At 41.1% G+C, this 19,759-nt stretch overlaps 3 protein-coding genes across 7 annotated transcripts in view; 1 reads left to right on the forward strand and 2 right to left on the reverse strand.

The window, feature by feature from the left end:
• Positions 1-5,463, reverse strand: part of cdc123 (cell division cycle 123 homolog (S. cerevisiae)) — a 5,573-nt gene extending 110 nt beyond the window's left edge. The window contains exons 1-13 of one of the 3 annotated variants that reach the window (XM_076012138.1): positions 5,306-5,463; positions 4,968-5,039; positions 4,690-4,753; positions 4,274-4,306; positions 4,068-4,163; positions 3,344-3,450; positions 2,939-2,990; positions 2,727-2,802; positions 2,308-2,430; positions 1,739-1,767; positions 1,541-1,642; positions 1,308-1,445; positions 1-443 (exon numbers count right to left, since the gene is read on the reverse strand). The exon at positions 1-443 is cut by the window's left edge and continues 110 nt beyond it. In XM_076012138.1, coding sequence (XP_075868253.1) covers positions 375-443; positions 1,308-1,445; positions 1,541-1,642; positions 1,739-1,767; positions 2,308-2,430; positions 2,727-2,802; positions 2,939-2,990; positions 3,344-3,450; positions 4,068-4,163; positions 4,274-4,306; positions 4,690-4,753; positions 4,968-5,039; positions 5,306-5,379 — 1,035 coding nt within the window. In that variant the 5' untranslated portion in view covers positions 5,380-5,463 and the 3' untranslated portion in view covers positions 1-374. Of the gene's footprint in view, positions 444-1,307; positions 1,446-1,528; positions 1,643-1,738; positions 1,768-2,307; positions 2,431-2,726; positions 2,803-2,938; positions 2,991-3,343; positions 3,451-4,067; positions 4,164-4,273; positions 4,307-4,689; positions 4,754-4,967; positions 5,040-5,305 lie in introns of all 3 variants that reach the window. The other 2 variants (XM_076012137.1, XM_076012139.1) reach the window with 2 other exon arrangements.
• A 387-nt stretch (positions 5,464-5,850) lies between these two features.
• nudt5 (nudix (nucleoside diphosphate linked moiety X)-type motif 5) lies at positions 5,851-9,054 on the forward strand. 3 transcript variants are annotated; one of them, XR_012923851.1, is made up of 9 exons: positions 5,851-6,005; positions 6,241-6,314; positions 7,613-7,680; positions 7,765-7,817; positions 7,893-8,000; positions 8,076-8,171; positions 8,264-8,368; positions 8,614-8,765; positions 8,851-9,054. XR_012923851.1 is itself a non-coding variant. In XM_076012147.1 (9 exons), exons 1-9 carry the CDS (start codon positions 6,258-6,260, stop codon positions 8,958-8,960), a joined length of 657 nt encoding a protein of 218 aa, XP_075868262.1. In that variant the 5' UTR covers positions 6,058-6,257; the 3' UTR covers positions 8,961-9,054. The 3 variants fall into 3 exon arrangements, 1 of the variants encoding a protein (XP_075868262.1); XM_076012147.1 differs by lacking the exon at positions 5,851-6,005 and having other exon boundaries at positions 6,058-6,314; positions 8,267-8,368; positions 8,614-8,622; positions 8,712-8,765; XR_012923850.1 differs by lacking the exon at positions 5,851-6,005 and having other exon boundaries at positions 6,058-6,314.
• A 3,050-nt stretch (positions 9,055-12,104) lies between these two features.
• LOC142905098 (semaphorin-4E-like) lies at positions 12,105-18,428 on the reverse strand. The gene is made up of 13 exons (XM_076051604.1): positions 18,178-18,428; positions 17,263-17,405; positions 16,785-16,844; positions 16,587-16,685; positions 15,178-15,277; positions 14,889-14,990; positions 14,456-14,601; positions 14,174-14,346; positions 13,838-13,976; positions 13,515-13,737; positions 13,233-13,348; positions 12,861-13,071; positions 12,105-12,778 (listed from the first exon to the last, which is right to left on the reverse strand). Exons 1-13 carry the CDS (start codon positions 18,284-18,286, stop codon positions 12,105-12,107), a joined length of 2,295 nt encoding a protein of 764 aa, XP_075907719.1. The 5' UTR covers positions 18,287-18,428.
• Positions 18,429-19,759: the final 1,331 nt, after the last annotated feature.

Raw genomic sequence — 19,759 nt, forward strand, 5'->3', positions numbered from 1 at the left:
CTGCGCACCCAGACATCCTTTACAGTATAACGGAAACATTAAGAAGAGACAGCAGAAGACCCACCCCCCACCCCCCGCCCCCGCCTTTTTTTTATTTTATTTGCTGAGCTGTTTCTCTTAGCGAAATTGCACCCAGAGGTGTCTGAGGCAGACAACAACTCAGCAGAAAAACAAAACACACACACACACACAAAAAAACACCAACCCACCTAAGTCCTCAAAGAGCCGTTAACATGATTTGTTAGCTTGGGAAGTTGGGCGAGGAGTCCCCGAGACTTCGCTGCGCCGCAACCGCCACAGTCTCTTCATGCACAGAGTGTAATACAGGAGGCGAGCGGCCGTTCCAACGGGCGTTCGGGGGGGGGCGCGGCGCGTCACTGTGGAGCGTTCTCTTCCTCCTGCTCCTCCTCTTCCTCCTCCGACTCCTCCTGTTGACTTTTTTTCTGGGGAGAGGATGGAGAGGCAGACTTGAGGCCAACGAGGAAGATTTTTCAGGCATCTGCACCTTTTTCTGATAACTTTTGTTTGTTTTACTCCCTACATTTGTACACAAATATCTGCACTTTCTACTCTTCACATTGGACGAACATGACTGTTACTTTTGTGTTTAAACGTGTTTCAAAGATAAAAATTCTGATCAAATGATTTCCATTATTATTATAATACATTAAAGCCCCATTTGAACGATGCTGTTGTGTAGCTCAATATAAAAGTGGATTACATTTTAAAGGGGGATCATTCTGGAGTGCGTCAGCTTACGTTTTCAGTCCACAGAAACATAAACACGTAGAAAATAACAGGGTTATTAAAAGGGTAAAAGTCCAGTAACTGCTAACTGGTCATAACCATCGCCGATTACAGTTTGGTTGCACTGCAGTTGGAACAGGAAAAAATATATATGTGACAACCAAAGCTGTTAAAAATGATTCGGTAGCTCATGCAGGACGTCTGACCTGGACCGGTCACTTCAGTCCAGATTGTTCTGTCACTAAAAAACAATTTTTACGTTTTTCATTCATTTCAGAACCTGTACTTTGTGACTTTTACCAGAGTATTTTTTAAGCGCAGAATGTGAACAGAATTTTTGACGCCTCAGGTAATGGCAGTGGTGGTAAATGACTCCACAGAGCAAATCTTAACAACTTTTTGATGGGAAAGCATCGCAAAATTACAAATTAATACCGACTATTTGCACATTTTTGATTTTAAATCCGGATCATATTTGATATTCTGATTCGTTTTCGCCGACTCTGATGTTTTGCCAGAGCAAAACGACGAGAATAAACGACACGGAAGCGCAGACCCACCAGCTTGAGGAAGTCGATGAGCTTGTAGGCATCCTCTCCGGTGGAGAGGTCCACAAAGTCCCGCGGGATCCTGTAGCTCAGACACGGGCTGGGCTGCACCGTCACCTCACTGGTGGTGTAGCGGAACGCCGGCCCGTCCTGCACGCAGGTCAGACACGCAAGGTTTAAGCCGGAAATAAAAGTTTAGTTCCCAGCCCCCCCCCAGCCCTCTGAGCGTGAACCTTTTTGCGAACCTGCTGCTGGGCGGCTTCCCCGGACGTCAGCTCCTCCCAGCTGAAGAGCAGTGAGTCGGTCACCTCGCCGAACGGGTTCAGGTCGATGAGCCAAACCTTCCCCTGCGTTCACCAGACCCAGATAAGAGAGTCCGTGGGCGGGACTTCCACCAGCTGGCAAGACAAATTGATGCCTCCCCCCCAACCACCACCACTTACCTGGCTGTCTCTGTAGACGTCAAACACAACTGCAAACAGGAAGAGAGAGGGAAAAAAGTGTTGTTCTTGTTTTCATTCCACAATTTTTTTTTTACAACAATTAATTTGATTGAAAAAACAGCATATTTCGCCCTCCGCTTATAGTCTCAAACCAAAAATTCATACATACACATATGTATATATATATATATATATATATATATATATACACATACATACATTAAATGTATGTATGTGTATACATACATATGTATGTGTATGTATATATATAAACAAACATACACACACACACACACACATATATATCTACATACATATATTAATTCCATTCTGTTCCATTTTCGAGGACTACTTTGAAACAGAAATGTGTCTCTGTCTATGGGGTTAAACTATGGAATTATGTGAGTAATAAATTAAAGGGTTGTATGACTGTTGCTGGGTTTAAGAAAATGTCCCAAGTATAAAATAATCGATATACTTACTTCATTATTATTACTGTTATTATTAAATTACCTTTTATGTGTTGGCGGTAATATGACAAATAAAAAAAAAAAAAGAGTGGCGCTCACAGTCTTCGTCCGGGAATTTGTACTGCACGTGCTGGCTGAAGAAGTCCTGGACGGCCTGGCAGAGTTGCTCCTCCTGCTTCAGGATGTGCTGGTAATACTGAGTGTAGTCCCTCTGGGAGATGGCTGGGTGCAGACACACACGGCATCAGGCGCAGCTTCAATTGACTTTTATAATTGCTCCTAAATTAAGCCCGCTGGCCGTACGGGAGCTGAGTTCTGGTGCAGTCGGAGCAAAATCATTTCACTTTCCTTTCACTGTATAAGACGTGCAGCACGTGCAACAACCGTCTTTATAGGTTTTTATTTGCTCTGTGCATCTTCCATACCCCGGTGTACGATCAATGTATTTATTTTGCTGGAGCTCAAGCCAAAATACGGCGCCTACCTCAGACGAGTCTGCACTTCTTCCCACATCTTACCGATCAGTTTGTTCTCCTTGACGAAGCAGCGAAACTCCCCACCAGGAATCAGCTCGCTCCACTTTCTCAGGACCAGCTGAGGGGAGAGGACCACGCAGCTGATGAGGGTATCTAGACAAGTCCTCATGCAAACTACAAAGCACTCAAAGCGCTCCAAACTCGTTCTATTTGTCTATTTGATGCAGGTGTATCTTCATCTGAGAGATAAATACCTCATAGTTAATGACTGGATCGGGGGAGTCCTGGTCGCTGCACACAAGGAATCTGCAAGGAGGAAGGAAGGAGACTTGCAAGTCCTGAATAAATAAAGAACCAGCTCACATTCCGCGCTTTATAATTCATCTTAATGTTTTAATGCAGCCGGGGGAGCGATAAGGCTGCAGTTCTAAAGTCTGGGATCATAAAAAACAGTTACGGCAGTTTGCAAAGCGGGCTGGGAAAGTTGGACGGGTAAATCAATGTTACGGCTGCTGACATTCCGAGTTTGGCTGCAGATTTACAGTGTCGTTTGCAAGCGCGCGTGTTTATCTGATCGACTGCCGCCGCCACAGCCGGCCAACGACGTGGATTTACGCGCGCCGATTGCCAGGTGGCGATTGCCCGACGGCGATACTCACGGCTGTGTGAGGTCGTGGGTGATGAAGTCGGAGCTCTTGAAGAGCAGGAATATGTCGCTGAGGCTCTGACACTGCAGGGAACTGTTGAGGGCAATCCAGTTCGCGTCCTGAGGGGCGACACACACACACACACACACACACACACACACACACACACACACACACACACACACACACACACACACACACACACACACACACACACACACACACACACACACACACACACACGTTCAGCTCCTCGGCATTCTTTCAAACAGATTGAAATCTTTTATCTTTAAATATTAAAAGGAGTTTTGATTTTTTTTTTAACTTAACTATGAGCCTCAAGCCATAACCATGCATAATTCACTTTAACAGTTTTTTCAAACAATATGTGTTCCTGGCCAGTAGTCAATAAACGCCTCCGGAAATCAGACCATAATTTACCTCTTTTGCTCGCAACACTTTTCAGTGTGAGCTGAAAAATCTACTTTTGGAAATCAGCCACTTTGTGATGTCAGAAAGGGCTCTCTGACTTGTAGCCTGCCTAATTTTTGTGTCCTTCCAAACATGCGGCAAATACAGTGAGGCTGCAAACAGGGCAAAATATATGTACACATGTGTTCACACACACACACACACACACACACACACACACACACGCACACACGCACGCACGCACGCACGCATATATGTATTTCTAAACAACATGAAAAAATGAGTCCACATATCATTCAGTTACCCGTGGTGCACTCCAGTTGAGCTTGGGGAAGACGCTGCCCCCCAGGGCATTTATAGCCTCCAGCACTTTAGAAGTGAACTCTGGAAACTCAGGGGCCTGACAGACAGGTGGGGTAACATCATAGCCATACAAAAAAAATAAGAATAAGTTAGAATTTATATTTTTAAATCAACAAACAGCGAATGGGTAACGGTGCATTTACGTACAGTGACCGTGTTGGTTGTTTCATCGTCTGACCACTAGATGGAGGCAGAGGTCAAGGAACAGGATGTGAGATTACTTCTGGGACTATCACTTTTTTCTTTCTTTTTTTAAAGAGAAATAAAATGGTCTGTTGAATTTAAGATACATTATTTTTCTGAATTCTTCAAGGACATTTCTTCTTCTTTTTTTCCCCTTTTTTTTTCCCTTTTTTAAGTATTCCTGTCAGTCACTTCACACATAGCTACTACACCTCGGCAGATGACAAGCCATTGCTGTAAGACTGTAATATTTACGTGAGATAAGTGAAGCAACGTGTAGAAAAAAATAATTGTGATTTTAAGTAAAATATTTGAGCGCTGCTGAGACAACCCGGCAAGTTAAAAAACAAAACAAAACAAACATTTTTCTGATAAAGTACCTGAATGTCTTCCTCTGCATCAGAGTTGATGTTGTTCGAGTGTGTCTGCTGTGTGTTATGCTCGCTGAAAAATAAGAATAACAATTATTATGTTTGATTAAATTGATTAGAACAGTCCTCTCAAACGGTTCCTAACCAGTTTATTTTGAATTGAGTGTTTGGAACTGTCGTAGTTTATTTTTACACGATACATTAAACTGTACAGGCACAATGGTCACAATATTGGAAGAAAATAAACATCTAATGCGTTAAAATGAAAGTGTTCAATGTCTTTATACCTCCCAGAGACTACCAGCGTCCCATCGTCCAGTAAATAGTCAATTACATTCTGAGGCAGTGGGAGAATCAGACTGGAAAAAGAACAGTATTAACGGCCTCAAATAGATCCATGCAAGTTACTAAGACATACAGACAAAAACTGACAAACGTAGGTAGCTGAACAAAGGTGCTCCAAAGAGGGTTTACACCTAGTTTTCAGAAAACCAGAAGACAGAACTGGATGCTATTGGCTTATGCCTGCTAACGTTAGCTGCAAGCTAAATTAGCAATAAATAATTACAAAAACATTTGTTTTTATAAAATCCCCAGATTTAATAAACACGTGTCCGTGCTCTACCTTTTAATCGTGTGTTTCTTGAATATCGGGTACCAAACCGAAAACTGACAATTAACAACTTGCTCCTTCTTCATGCTGCAATATCCTGTCACGGAAATGTGTCCATCAGTAAATATCTTCCGACATCATGCCGTTTGGGAAAGTTTTGGGATTGATTCTCGCTCGGCGTCTGAGCATCAGAACCAATCATGGCTTGTTAAAAAATATTTTATGGATCTATTCTTAATTTGAAACGCTGGTACTTAACATTTATTCCCTAAATGTAAAATATACAAATTTTCTTTTGTTGTTTTTAGGTGGGGAATCTATTTGGAGATGCACTTGTGGGCGTGGTGGACATGGAGCACTCTGACGTATGACATAGATCGTTTATTTTACAGAGCGCAAATCACCTACACCCCAAAGAAGAAAATAATAATAATAATAATAATAATAATAATAATAATAATAATAATAATAATAATAATAATAATAATAATAATAATAATAATTGCCTGTAAAAAAAAAATACTGTAAAATGCTAAAGTTAACTTCCAAATGCATAGTTGATTTAATAGGTTGATGACGGTGGAGTTTGGTTTGAGAACTACAATCGCCTAAATTTTGGAAACGTCGGCTCTACCCGGAAGTGATGACAGAGTGACTTCTCGTGGCTCTTACACCATCTCGACGAGCGTTCCTTGCACAGCGGAAATTTCACGTGAGTCAAGTTATAGTTTCCCTTCATTTTCGGAGCTTTTCGTGTGGTAAATACACAACATCCACATTCTTCTGAAATGCAGAGTTGCTAGCTAAACACAGACAAAGAAGATACAACTGTAAATGCCACTCCGTGCAGCCTACTGAGCAACTGAATAGGGCTCATTGTTGTACTCTGATCTCTGAAGTTTGTCATTGATTGAAAACTAATCTGATCAGATTTTATCCATTTTAAGACTCGGCGAAATTGAAAATGAGCAACGTCAGTGATCCCGAAGTGACTACCGCCCCTCACGTTGTGAAAGAACAGGTATGTTTCAGGTTTTATTTGTTTGTTTGTGATTGATTGTTTTGCTGCGGCTGAATTTTGTCCTGAGCGGTCTCGTGGCACCACGTAAATGTGTTTGCATGACCTGCTCAAATATTTCCTTTCGCGTCGAGGTATTGATTGCCTGTAGTATTGTAAGAAAGAGCCATCGAAGTTGCATCAGCACTGGTACACTTTTGCAAAGACCATTTAAAATAGCCACTAATTAAAACTGGAATTCGTGACTTCTGGAACTATACTTACCTAAACTTCCAAAGTATGTAACACAGAACTCGAGCGTAACGCTGCATGCCCGTGTTTTCAGTGAGTTTACTCAAACAGTCTTCCAACAAATACTGTGGCCTTGGCCAAGCCATGTGATTGTTTACTTGTACAGGAAATCAGCTTCCTCATGCTCCGACACAAGAAGGGATGTCACTGCCTTGTTGTTGTCTCTTCCAAAAATATTATATATGTATGTGTATATATATATATGTATGTGTGTATATATATATATATATATATATATATATATATATATATATATATATATATATATATATATATATATATATATATATATGTGTATATATATATATATATATATGTGTATATATATATATATATATATATATGTGTATATATATATATGTGTGTATATGTGTATATATATATATGTGTGTATATATGTATATATATATATGTATATGTGTATATATATATATGTGTGTATATATGTATATATATATGTATATGTATATATATATATGTATGTATATATATATATGTGTATATATGTATATATATATGTATATATATATATATGTATATATGTGTATATATATATATATACATATATATATATATATATATGTATATATATATATATATATATATATATATACATATATATATATATATATATGTATATATATATATATATATATATATATATATGTATATATATATATATATATATATATATATATGTATATATATATATATATATATATATATATATATATATATGTATGTATAAAATTTAACGCTCATGGCTGTAAACAGAGGGCTAAATGCGGTGCTTTCTGGAAGAGATTTTTGGATAGTCATGCAAGGCTGAAGCTCCATTGAAGTCTGGAGTGAAAATTTTAAATCTTTGTTTGCCAAAAAAAATTCTGGACCCACATTTTACTCCTACAGTAGTACGTCGATCTTGCGATCTGCCCTTATGATCATGATGGTTCTTGACTGAAGTCACTCAGCTTCTGTTCTGTGCTGTCTGTGTGAACTCTCTTCTCCAGGTCATCGCGGCTGGCAGATGGTTGAAATTGGAGAAGACGACGTACGTGGACCCGGCTGGGAAGTCCAGGTACGCTTCTGTCTTCCTGCATGCTGAACTTTTTTTTTTTTGCTGCACAAAATCTCACCGCTCATTTTATCTGTCCAAAACCAGAGAGTGGGAGACCGCAAAGAGGATGACGAGGCAAGTCAACGCTGCATCTGACGGTGAGCACCTCGGCTGTGAACTTTGGTTTCTGTGAGTTTTGCAGCGCGGCAGCCGTTCACTCACTTTGCCTGCAGGTGTCGGGATCATCGCCCTGCTGAAGCGGACGCTCCACAAAGACTGCGTGGTGATGGTGAAGCAGTTCCGCCCACCTCTGGGATGCTACACTTTGGAGTTTCCTGCAGGTCAGATGTTCAGACGTGGTTTTAGAGGCTTTTTAAAGCCACATACCTTATCCATGAAAACATTGTTTTGTTTAGGGCTGATGGATGAGGGAGAAAGCGCAGAGGTGGCTGCACTGAGGGAACTAAAAGAAGAAACTGGCTACAAAGGGGAGGTGGTCGGAGTCACCCCAGGTACCTCATCGTCCTGCTTTTGTTAGATGTGCCTCATCCAATACTGCTTTCCAACAATTGAGGCTGACAGCATTTTCTCCGTCTGGGTCCAGCAGTGACCTGTCTGGACCCCGGCATGTCCAACTGTACCACTCACATTGTTGCGGTCAACATCAACGGAGACGAATTGGAGAACATAAACCCATCGCAGCAGCTCGGTGAGTTGATTTTTTTTCACTTACTACTATGTTACTTCTACGCCATACATTCCAGAAGAGCTGCTTTTGTATCCTCAGTTATACCAAACCTCCGTAGATCTCCAGGAAACAGTATAGTAGCCCCCTGTTTATGGCCTTCTTAAAAAAAAAAAATCAGTGTCATATGACTTGTAAAAATTTTAAATATTGAAATTGAAAAAAAATTGTCACCACTGACATGCTCTTGCTCTTTGGCTCTCCCACAGGTGACGGAGGTGAGTTCCACTCAGAGTTATTGTATCAGAATTTCTTATTTAGTCTCCGTCATGCAAAAGCATCTTACAAGCGTTGATCATCTCTCCAGAATTTGTCGATGTCATCCTACTTCCTCTCGATGAATTCCAGCAGAAGATCGACGGTGAGATTTCCGCCTCAGAACTGCGACTCATTCAGTGGAAGTACGCTTCCAACCCGCGTCTCGTTTCTGTGTTCACCCTCCGTAGAGCTGCTGAAGAAGGAAAAAATCATCGTGGACTGCAAGGTGTACATGTTTGCCATGGGCATGGCCCAGGCCTTCTTCAAGCCGAGAGAGCTGCCAGTCCTGAAGCAGTGAAGGGGGGCAAAGGGGAGCGACCGTCTTCGCTGTTGCACGGGGGTCCCGGAGAGTTAGAATAGTAGCGTGGAGGAAATCAAGTGTATTGACCCTGTGATGTTCAATGACGTGCAATTAGCCTCTCTAGAGTTTACGTAAAAGCCCTGCAAAACTGTCGTCGGAAAATCAGACAATGAAACAACTACTATGAAACTGGAACCGATGCTTAGATGAGCTCCTTCAACAAAAAATAAAAAAAATTCTGCAGAACACCGCTCGGCCTTGCCGTGGCCCAGCTGAGACCCACGGTGTCATTGTTTTGGAAGTGGAAGAGAGTAATTAGAAGCTTGTCTTGCCAAAGGTGCCCAAAGTTTTTGGAAGACTTTTCTGAAGCGCCTTAAGATGTCATGTTGGTCTCTGAGAATGGGCTTTAGATGAGTGCAGCCATTGAGAGAATATTACAAATGTCAAACATATAGAGACTTCCCAAGGTTTCTAAGCTCTGTCTCCCTCAGGATGAGAAGGCTACTGTTGACCTTTTTCATTTTAGAGAAGACCGCAGCCTTGTGCGACCACTCATCGGTTCTTTGTTTGTCATGTTGGAGGGCTTCCAAGTTTTAATGAGATTACAAGTTGTTCAACAAGATGCTGTAATTTTGTAGTAATTATGGAACATTCCTGTCTTTGCACTAACATTTAACAAGACGTGACTAATCCATCTTGAAAACATTCCCTGGAAGTGTTTAATTGTAATGTGTGACGGCCAGCTGCCGTCTTTCCCACACTGACAGTGTTTTTAAAATCTTGCACACATGTCGGCAGCGTTTTGCAGACGCTGATGCTGCATGTCTGCTCTTGATGCACTTGTTATATTAACTTGAAAGTACTGACTTAGTTGCTGTAATACTGTTTTGCCTTAACTCTGTAATGAGTGGGATATAATCCCTTAATAAAATACAAATAGATAAAAAAAACAAAAACAAAACTGTGTGACCTTTTTGACTTGATCAATGTGATGAGTTTTTTTTATATATGGAAAGCACTAACCGTCATGCTATGCTGACACAAAGTACTGCAGTGGTTTCATCTAAACATCGTCTTGTTTTTGTTTTTTAATGTTTGAGTAAATGATCGATTTTGAAAAATACCGTCTCGTCTAACATCCTTTGTGTGGGCATGAGGGTATATAAGTAGTTTTGTTCACTTCTGCATGAGGCAGTGGTTACGGCACTATGCTGGCAACTGAGAGAGCGAGTATAATAATAAGATATAGAACAAAAGGCAAGTAGTATCAGATGGATATAAAATAGATGAAGATTCAGACCGGGACATACAGCATGACAGATAATGGGAAACCATCCATCTGGGCAGTGGGAATATGAGAGGGACATGGAAACAGTGCAGCATGTTATATGTAACTGTGGAAAATATAAAATCTATAGAGAACCGTGGCAAAGGGAAAAGTAGAAGTGGTTGTTATTCATGAGGGGGAGGTAATTACTCTTCCCAACTTCCAGAAGGTGGCGGTAATGAACAGTTTAGTTGGTTGACGCCTGTCAAAAACCGAAGAGGAGGTGGCGCGTAGTGGTGGAGGAGGAGGAAGAACCGCAATACAAACGCTTACAGAAGTTACTTTAAAAAAAAAAAAAAGGAAGAAAGTTTAAAAACTGACACGTGCAGAGCTTTGACGGCAGACTCAAAAGTCTGCCATCTGGTGGCCATGAGCTGTGTTACAGAAACAAAAGGCGAAAGGCAACTATTTGAGACCTCAACAAGACATCTGTGGCGAGAACTCGGGTGTTGAAATCGTTGGGGAGGAAGAGGCCTCCTTCGGGGACTGCAACTGCAACCCAGCCAGGCTGAAGGTAGAGAGGGAGTTGGTGCAAGTAGGATCCTCCTTTGCATTACAAGAGCAAAATTCTGAATTATTTGGTTGAGTGGTACCCCTCTGTTAATAAACCTTCCAGTTCAACTTTTTCTTTTTTTTTTTTAAAGAAAAGTTTGTTTTTTCATAAATATTTGAATTGCCTATCAAAGCAGGTTTTGTACTGTATGCGGTGTATAACTTCACCACAGATTACTCCAAAATTGTAGTGACAAAAACTTGAAAATCACCACAGCTGTAACTGAGGACATGTAGAACAAGAATGTGGTGGAATTTGCAGAAAACACTTTTGATTTATTTTTTAAATTAATATTTGAATCTGCCTATGGAATCAGATTTTGTCCTGTGTGCTGCGTATAACGTCAGCATCAGATTATCAGAAAATGCTAGTCAGTCACCTCAGAGGTGGTTGAGGACATGTAGAACAATAATCTGGTGGTTTGCAGAAAACACTTTTTAATAAAAAACAAACTGCTCATACGCTTTACCGTAAGGTATTTTAAATGCACTCAATTTTAAAGTGTAGATAGCGCGACTGAGCCTTTCCGAAGCACAGCTGGCATGCAAGTTAATGGCAGTGCAAGAGTCAGATTGTATTTTTGACCAATTTTATTGCAAGAAATAAGAAATTAGAATATATCATGTGATTGTATAGTGTGTCGGGCTCATCCACAGAAAGATTGGGCCTTGAACGTACAATATGTGTTGCACCCAGAGGGGTAACAATTTAATAAACCACCACCAGTAATGTAAAAGTAAATCAATGATTTTATGAACAGAAAACCAAGTCGAACCCCTGAACTCAAAACGGTCCACTCAGAAGGAGGGACGAAACCAAACAACCCAGTGACAGGCAAGAAAGAACACAAATCGTAGGCTAAGCACTAGTTCAAAAAGTAACCCATAACCACTACAAACCAAACACGATAAGCACAGTAAACAAGGCGATCACACAGCGCCCTCTGCACACACAGCTCAATGTCTCCTTCCTGGTCCACTGACGCTCACTAAGCACTAGTTCAAAAAGTAGCCCAAAACCACTACAAACCAAACACGATAAGCAGTTAACAAGGCGAGCACGCAGCACCCTCGGCGCGCACACAGCTCTCTATCTCTCCTTCCTGGTCCACTGACACTCACCCCAACACACAGCGCCAGCGTCACTCCTTTTATCTACCTTGCCTGATTGTAGATTGGCACCAGCCATGTCATCATCCAGGAGCACCTGTCACACCTGACACACATCGCTAATCACTCACAATATGTGTACTGCAGCAAAGTCAAATCCCTGTCTCATTTATACAGCCTGGTCCATGCAGGGCTGAAATGTTGGGCGTCTGTGTTGAGGACTGCCCTCTCATCCATTTCAAGTAAACAGGAGCGTGATTAGTGGCTTTCAACGGCCTCACGGACGGCAGCCCTTGCCAACTTGTTTTTGAAGATCTGTTCTGGACGTGCATGTATTTCTCAGACTGCCTTTTTCCTTGACTTTGCCTGGCACTCTGTGCTAATGAGAAAAATCGTAAACGCCCTTTTCTCCAGTTCAAAATAACCATCACAAACAGAGAGAAACATGCCAGTGACAGCAGACTCACAGACACCACCAAAATGATCACCGTGTCATGATGATGCTTGGCCGATTGATTGTCAAAGTCCCCGTTTGAGATCAATTCTGTTTTTTGGTTCATAGTTGTAGTGAGTTCATAAGATGCTACAGTCCTGTTGGATATCCTGCCAGTAGCTTTCTCTACTGAGTCACAAATGTACTGTCCAGCGTCCAATGTAGAGGCACCGATAATGAGGAGGCCCCAGTCGGAGAAGTAGTATTTGTCATCAGGACGAAGGATTTGGCCAGAATGCCTCCAATGCATCTGCGCCAAGTTGGAGTGGGTCTGGCACAGCAGCTGGATGTTATTCCCTGGAACTAAGACCAAGTTCACTGACACTACCGGATCTGTAAAAATAACACAACAAAACAAGGTTTTCCAGTGTATGTCTAATGGGCGATACTCATCAAATGTCTTGGAGGTATGTACCTGGCTGAGGGCATTGAGTGGAGTCTCCCTCCTTCAGACTCTGCAGTGCAGTATTTGATACGCCAGTGACTGAGGAGCACTGCTTGGTGGCCAAGTCCCAGGCACAGTAAGGATCCCTGGCTAGTACACAGTCCACACAGGTGGCGTGGCGACTGCAGTTACTGACCGGCATCTGGAAGGCACCAAACACTGAACCTGCATAGATTTGACCCTAAAGTGGGTGCAAGAAAACCAACAACATTATTACACTTACCACTACAGAGCTTGTAGTTGGAAACAGTCAAGTTAGTTGTTATAGTATAGGGTCAAATCATGACAGCAATGACTGCATAAAAAAGGTAACAGTACGTTGCCACTGTTTCCTGTTGTTACCTTGCTCTCAGAGAGGTGCAGGGTGCTGATTGGGACGGACTCTTCATACAACTGAATCTCCTCAATGATGAACATCTCCCCATCATAGTTCACAGCCTTGTTGATATAGCCGTTTCCTACCAGAAGGCAAAACAGACAGTTATTATAATCACACTTACAACTTACCCAAAATTAAAATATCAACCATAAAAATCACCTTCTGGGGTTACTTCACATTAAAACAAGTCTAATCACACAGATCAGTCACTGAAAAAACTCTTATAGCATAGTACTCTTTCTTACCCGTGCCAACAAACATGACGGTATAATTCTGTCCATCTAGTGCCATGATGCAGTCCACTACAATCCGGGTCAGCAAGGGTCCCTTCACGACCAGCAGAGGCCCACCTGTCATTGGCTGGACAGCCTCGTCCATTAGAGGATGGTCCTTGATGAATGTCAGGGTTTTTTTGGGAAGGTCTAGAGAGCTAGTTATTCCCATGTCCCGTGCCACATTACCGATGCACTGAATCAATAAAACAAAACATCAGATCATGATTTTTATCTTGACCTTGCATATTGCCTCAATCTCATATGTCCTCGCTCCTCTGCTGCTGTGGACTCACCGCTCCTGGCCGAGGAACTGGCACCTTTTTAGCGGGCACCACCGACTTGGCATTGGGTGTTTTAAACTTGCCCTCATTGAAAACATCCCGAATGGCAGACACACTGTACGCACACACAAAGGATGTCTGGGACAAGCTCCTGTGACACATCAAACACAAACATTTTGTCAAGCAAACAACCTCCATCTGTTGGTCTAATCACCTAGAACATGGTTGTGATGATTAACAGATAATTCTTTTTTTTTTTCTCCCCACGATGAATAAAAAAGCATAAAGACAGCTTCTTTTATAGCTTAAAATGTATAGCTCTCTTCCACACATCAAATGACTACTGACGACTGGGGAGTAAAGACGGCGTAGAAGACACTCTTCCTCCAGTCGTTATTCTCTAGCAGGAAGACATCCTGGACAATGGGGGACGGGTTGGCTTCACTCGGGGAACAATCCAGACGGGCTTCCAAGAATGAAGTCCATCGGTTTCTTAGCATTTGCTTGCCACCCATGTCGCCCTAGAACAGAGAACTTTATCATGTAAAACTGCAGATATTCACCTCGACTACAGCAAGCAGAGCAGCTGATAAAAGGTCACCCTCTGTGAGCTTTGCTTATTGAACACACCTTGCATACACGGGCCACTCGAGACACAACAACTTTGCTGTGATACTCTTTGGCATTTTCACTGAAGAACAAGTAGATCTTGTCATCATCACCATCTTGGCTCTCAAAACTCTCACCCACAAACTTCATGTGAACAAAGGTTGGGTCTGAAAAAAAACAACAACAATGCACACAAGTAAATCAGCTCATTCAAGCTAAGCAATGCTCATCACATTGTTATTCATCAGAGGAAATCACCACTTAACCAAGTAGCAGACAGGTCACTTCCTAATGGACAGGAATAAGTGACATGGGTAGTAATTCCTCAAGATCAATTAAGCAGAACACATTCTAAAACATTATTAAGACTTCTACATAACAAAATATGCAAGCTAGTTTGTGGCCCATCATATTATTGTTAAGTTGTGAGAAATGGTTCTTTGGAGGAACTCACCACTGATCCTTTCGTTGCTCACATACTTAGCAGTGTTGTGTTCATGTTCAGAGACATTGACCTTCAAGATGTAGGCTGAAGTAGCTGAATATAGGTCACTTCCTAATGGACAGGAATACGTAATAAAGGTAATTCCTCAACATCAATTAATCAGAACAAGTTCTAAAAACATTATTAATACTTCTACATAACAAAATATGCAAGGTAGTTTGTGATGCATCTCATCATTTTTAAGTTGTGAGACATGATTCTTTTTCTCTTTTCTTCTTGTTGAGATCTGAACACTTACCAACCATGAGGGAAGAGAAGTTTTTGAAGGGGTCATTAGGACAATACTCGTCCCCCTGCAATTGCTTTCCCTTGAGGCTCAGCAGCCCATCAGCAAACGTCTGACAGAAATAAGCAGACAAATAACATAAGGGCAATAGAAATTAAAACTTTAGCAAAGTATTGCAATTAGTTTTTATGCTGACGTCTTAGGTCCTGTTCATCACACCCTCTCTGGCCAGCAAGCCAGTCATCGCTCGAGCCAAAGGTATAAAAACAGGCTGTGTCCCTCCTCTCGGCCTCTCGCTTCCTACCTCTTCAGCCCGCCCACTTCCGGGTCGTTGCACACGCCGTTTGCACAGCAGCATGCTACATGTGTGGTACATAGTCGTCAGCGTTTCAACTTGAACTAAAACCACAACTGTCTAATAGATCCGATGTCCCCACCACGATCCAGGCGATTCAGTTGGGGTTGTGTCGTGTTCTTTTTTTCTGATTGATTTATTATTAATAATTTACATTAATCATTAGTTAGTAGATAATCATTAGTTTATTTGGTGTGTTTTTTTCTTATTTCATTAAGGATGAGCCCCTTTCTAGTGTGTTCCATTTTGTTCTACAGCTGAAGGCCGACAGTGGTGGTGATTCCTCGAGTGTTGTGATCCCCGTTCCAGATTTGTTTTTGTGCACTTCACGTTGTTGCTGTGTGATTGGGGTGTCCTCTTTTTTTTTTCCCCCTTTTGGACTTGACTTCCCCTGGTTGCTCCCTAAGGCTCAGTCTGTGCTCCTTTTTTTTCAGTGAGGCTCCCTTTTTCCCTGTTTCTTTTTCGCTTATTTACATTACCATGCCTAGTGTGTTTTTAACAATTTTGTATTTGATCATTGAATACTGTCTCCTCCCTTCCCTGTGGTAAACAAACCTGAGTGTCCTTGTAGTTATAGCATAGGTCCTTGGGTCCTAACCCAAGGTGGCGTTGTCAGTAAAAATACCCTCTGATATAGTGATTAACCCCCGTGCCACTACACATGTACACTTATAAATGAAAGGACAGAAAGATTTTAGAACGGTATACACAGTCCATTTAGGCCGTTTACGGAATTTATCACTTGCCAAAATGGCAGTGGCAAATTTGGTTTAGAGTTCAGGGTAAATCCAGCAGCAACACAAGATTTGGGAGAAGATATGATTACATACAGGTTCTGTACAAACATAGCAATTACCTCAGATTTTGTTAGCTAATATGGTCAGTGTGGCCAATGTAACATAGTCAACATGTAAACTAAAATTACTTCATGTCCTCAAATTACCCATTTGGCATTTTTAGCCAAGGACAAAGAAGAAGAGATGACTGAAAGTCAAACAATTCAGAGTTCATTCAGAGAGGTCTCTGCAAGCAGACATACGCCTTGTGCAGATGCAAGTGCACTTACCATATAATCACAGGTGGGATTGAAGGCATTTGTCCCACACACATACATTGTAGTCTCATTCAACTTGTGCAGGGTTCGAATGTAGTTTCGGCATTTCCCCTGCAATCAGATCCAGCAGAGATAATGTCAAGATCAGACCTTTGTTATTTCACCCACATAAACTCAAACGTGTGACATTTCTTCAAAAGAAATACAGACCTCGTCAATTTTTGCGTTCACGCAGTCAGAATGTCTGCCTTGTGTAACTGGCCAATACACCTGCAACAACAGTCTTGTCAAAGCATGTAAGGACGATGTGTCACAACTCTGCAGCAAGGCAGTTGAGCTCAAGCATGTTTACCCTCATGCATTATTTTTTACTTTTGTATGAGGGTCCTGCCAGTCCAAAAACAGGCATATAAGGTGCGGGTGTAAATGGTTGGTTGTCTCTATGTGGCCCTGCGATGAACTGGCGACTTGTCCAGGGAGCCACCCTGCCGTCACCCTATGACAGCTGGGAGAGGCTCCAGCAGACCCCCGTGACCCTGAGCTCAGGAAGAAGCTGAAAATCAATGGGTGGATGCTTGCTCACCAACATACAAGTTCATAAATGTTCAAAGTCAAAGATGGAAGAAACTGAACAAAAAAAATATTGCATTGTAACAATTTTTCAAAGTCAGCACCAGCACATTCTCACCGCAGACTTTTTGACACTGATGTTGTTCAGGTCCAGTGCATAAATGGCCTCCCTTGCACCCAGCAGCAGCACGCCCAAGTCCTCTCTTATTAGCATTGTGGTGTAGTGGAAGATTTCATGTTCGCTGAATGACTTCAGCTCATCTTTACAGAAGAATTCCATCGTTAAAAGACAGCATTTACTATGCAGGCACTTTCATTTTACATGTACTTTGATGTTGGAAGGGATTTTTAATGCCTCAGAGCCAAAAACCAAGGTGTGTCACACCTACACATATATATATATATATATATATATATATGTATATATATATATATATATATATATATATATATATACATATATATATATATATATATATATACATATCTGTGTGTGTGTATATATACATATATATATATATATATATATATACGTATATATATATATATATATATATATATATATATATATATATATATATATATACGTATATATATATATATATATATATATATATATATATATATATATATATACGTATATATATATATATATATATATATATATATATATATATATATATATATATATATACACACACAGATATATATATATATGTTTTGTATGCTAAGTAGTAGAATAGAGAAAAAACAGTGAAATTCCTTGTTTGGCATGTACAAACTTGGGTCAATAAAGCTGATTCTGATTCTGATATCAGTTCTCTCAAAAACATCATACTTATGCCCTGTACTAGGTCTTGGCTTCCTGTTAACTGCTGGTGCTTTATTATACTTTTAGAGAATTCTCAGTGTGTGAATTGAACTTCATGTATTTATCGTGTTGTCTGGTTTGTTCCACAGGTAAATCTGACAGCACAGCAGCATCAAATTCAAGTGCAACCAAGTGAAAGAGAACCATGTGTGTGTGACTTACTGTGATGGGAGTCAGTCAGTTGTTGTTGTGGGACGCTTGAGTTGGATGTACTCAAGGAACCATGAAGCATCAATCCACACAGCAGACTCAGTGCTGAGAGAAGAGACATGGCTCATAGTCCAGGTTCTACGAAGAGCGGAAGAATTCCTTTGGACTTGATCTTTTACAGGCAACAGCCAAATGTCTAGTTTCCCGTGTGGTTGGGTGCGATGTCACTGTCTTAAACTTCAGCAGCCTCTTTAATCTCTCCTCTGTTCTGCTAAATGGTCCTCCAAAAGACTGCTGCTTTAAACAATGACTCGAATCAAAAATAGCTTTTATTTTGCGCTTTCAACTCTTCAAAGCAAAAAAAATAAAAGACTAAAAATGACTCAATGTCTGACTGCTTATCCAGGTCATTGTATCAAAACAATATTCTAAAAATATTTTACATCACATTTATGTACTATGTCTGTTGTAAGTGTAACACTACAAAAAAGGCCAAAGTCATTATGATGAATGGAGGAGTGTTTTCCATTCATCATAGTGGTTCTTATTCAGCACATCAGTCTTCAGCTGGTTCTTCTGTCTATCCATTTGATGTTTTGTGTGTCATTTGAAAACAATACCATTTTGAGAAGAAATAACATTTTGAAAGTAAAGTTTCATTTTGCAGGAGAATTGAGAGGTTTTGACCATTGTGTGTGTTTTGTTGAGTTCTTAGATATCAGGCATGCTTTCAGAAAATGTGTTTAAACAATTGAGAAAAGCTGTAATGTTATTCTGGCCACGAGCGGACTGAGGGAGGGACAGGGAGTGAAAGAGAATAGAAAGGTGACTGAGGTGAGGACAGGGCTGGATTAAGAATACAGAGGCCCCTGGGCCAGACTCTTGGAGAGGCCCCCCCACACACGCGCATGCACACGCACAGACACAGCTGATCTCCGGAAGCTGAACTACAGAGCTGGCACCACACTCATACATACTTATACTGTACATGCATCAACGCATCAAATGGCTTATGGGGCACAAGTGTGGCCTTATATGTTGGAAACTCGTGTATGTCCACAGGATTCACACTGACTGGCGACATCTTATTTTAATATTTTTAGATAAGTTCATCACAAGACTCGGAACGTGATGGTGTTGTATCTGTGTATGTCAACATAACAACAAACAGTCTACACTCAAATGCAGTAAATGAACAACAACAACAACAGACTGGTGATCACCCTCAATCCACCTCATGCAATGACCTTTTTCCTGGCCTTTCTGCTAGCAAACTCCTCCACAACATCATTGAAGTCCAGGTCTCTGACAAGTTCAGACTCTATTGCCAATAAGGACAGAGATTTCAGACTTTTTTGAGTCGTGCTCGTTCTGAGTTCGTTTTTTTATTCTCCTGAGCTGGTAGATCGGAGGCATCTGTCACCAGGTAGCGATCCTGCTCTTCACGGATTGTTGCGTCGACATTCTCATCTTCATTAACATTTACGTTCCCAGAAGACGCGGTGAAAAAACTAGCAATGTTTGGAATCTTCTGTCGGAGTTCCGAATGTCATTTATCCCTCTTAATTTAGAGACTCCACTCTCCCACCGTTTT

Source organism: Nelusetta ayraudi, unplaced genomic scaffold, assembly GCF_046127955.1.
Source record: "Nelusetta ayraudi isolate G7.1 ecotype Tasmania unplaced genomic scaffold, CSIRO-AGI_Nayr_v1 ptg000135l, whole genome shotgun sequence".
Taxonomy (NCBI): domain Eukaryota; kingdom Metazoa; phylum Chordata; class Actinopteri; order Tetraodontiformes; family Monacanthidae; genus Nelusetta; species Nelusetta ayraudi.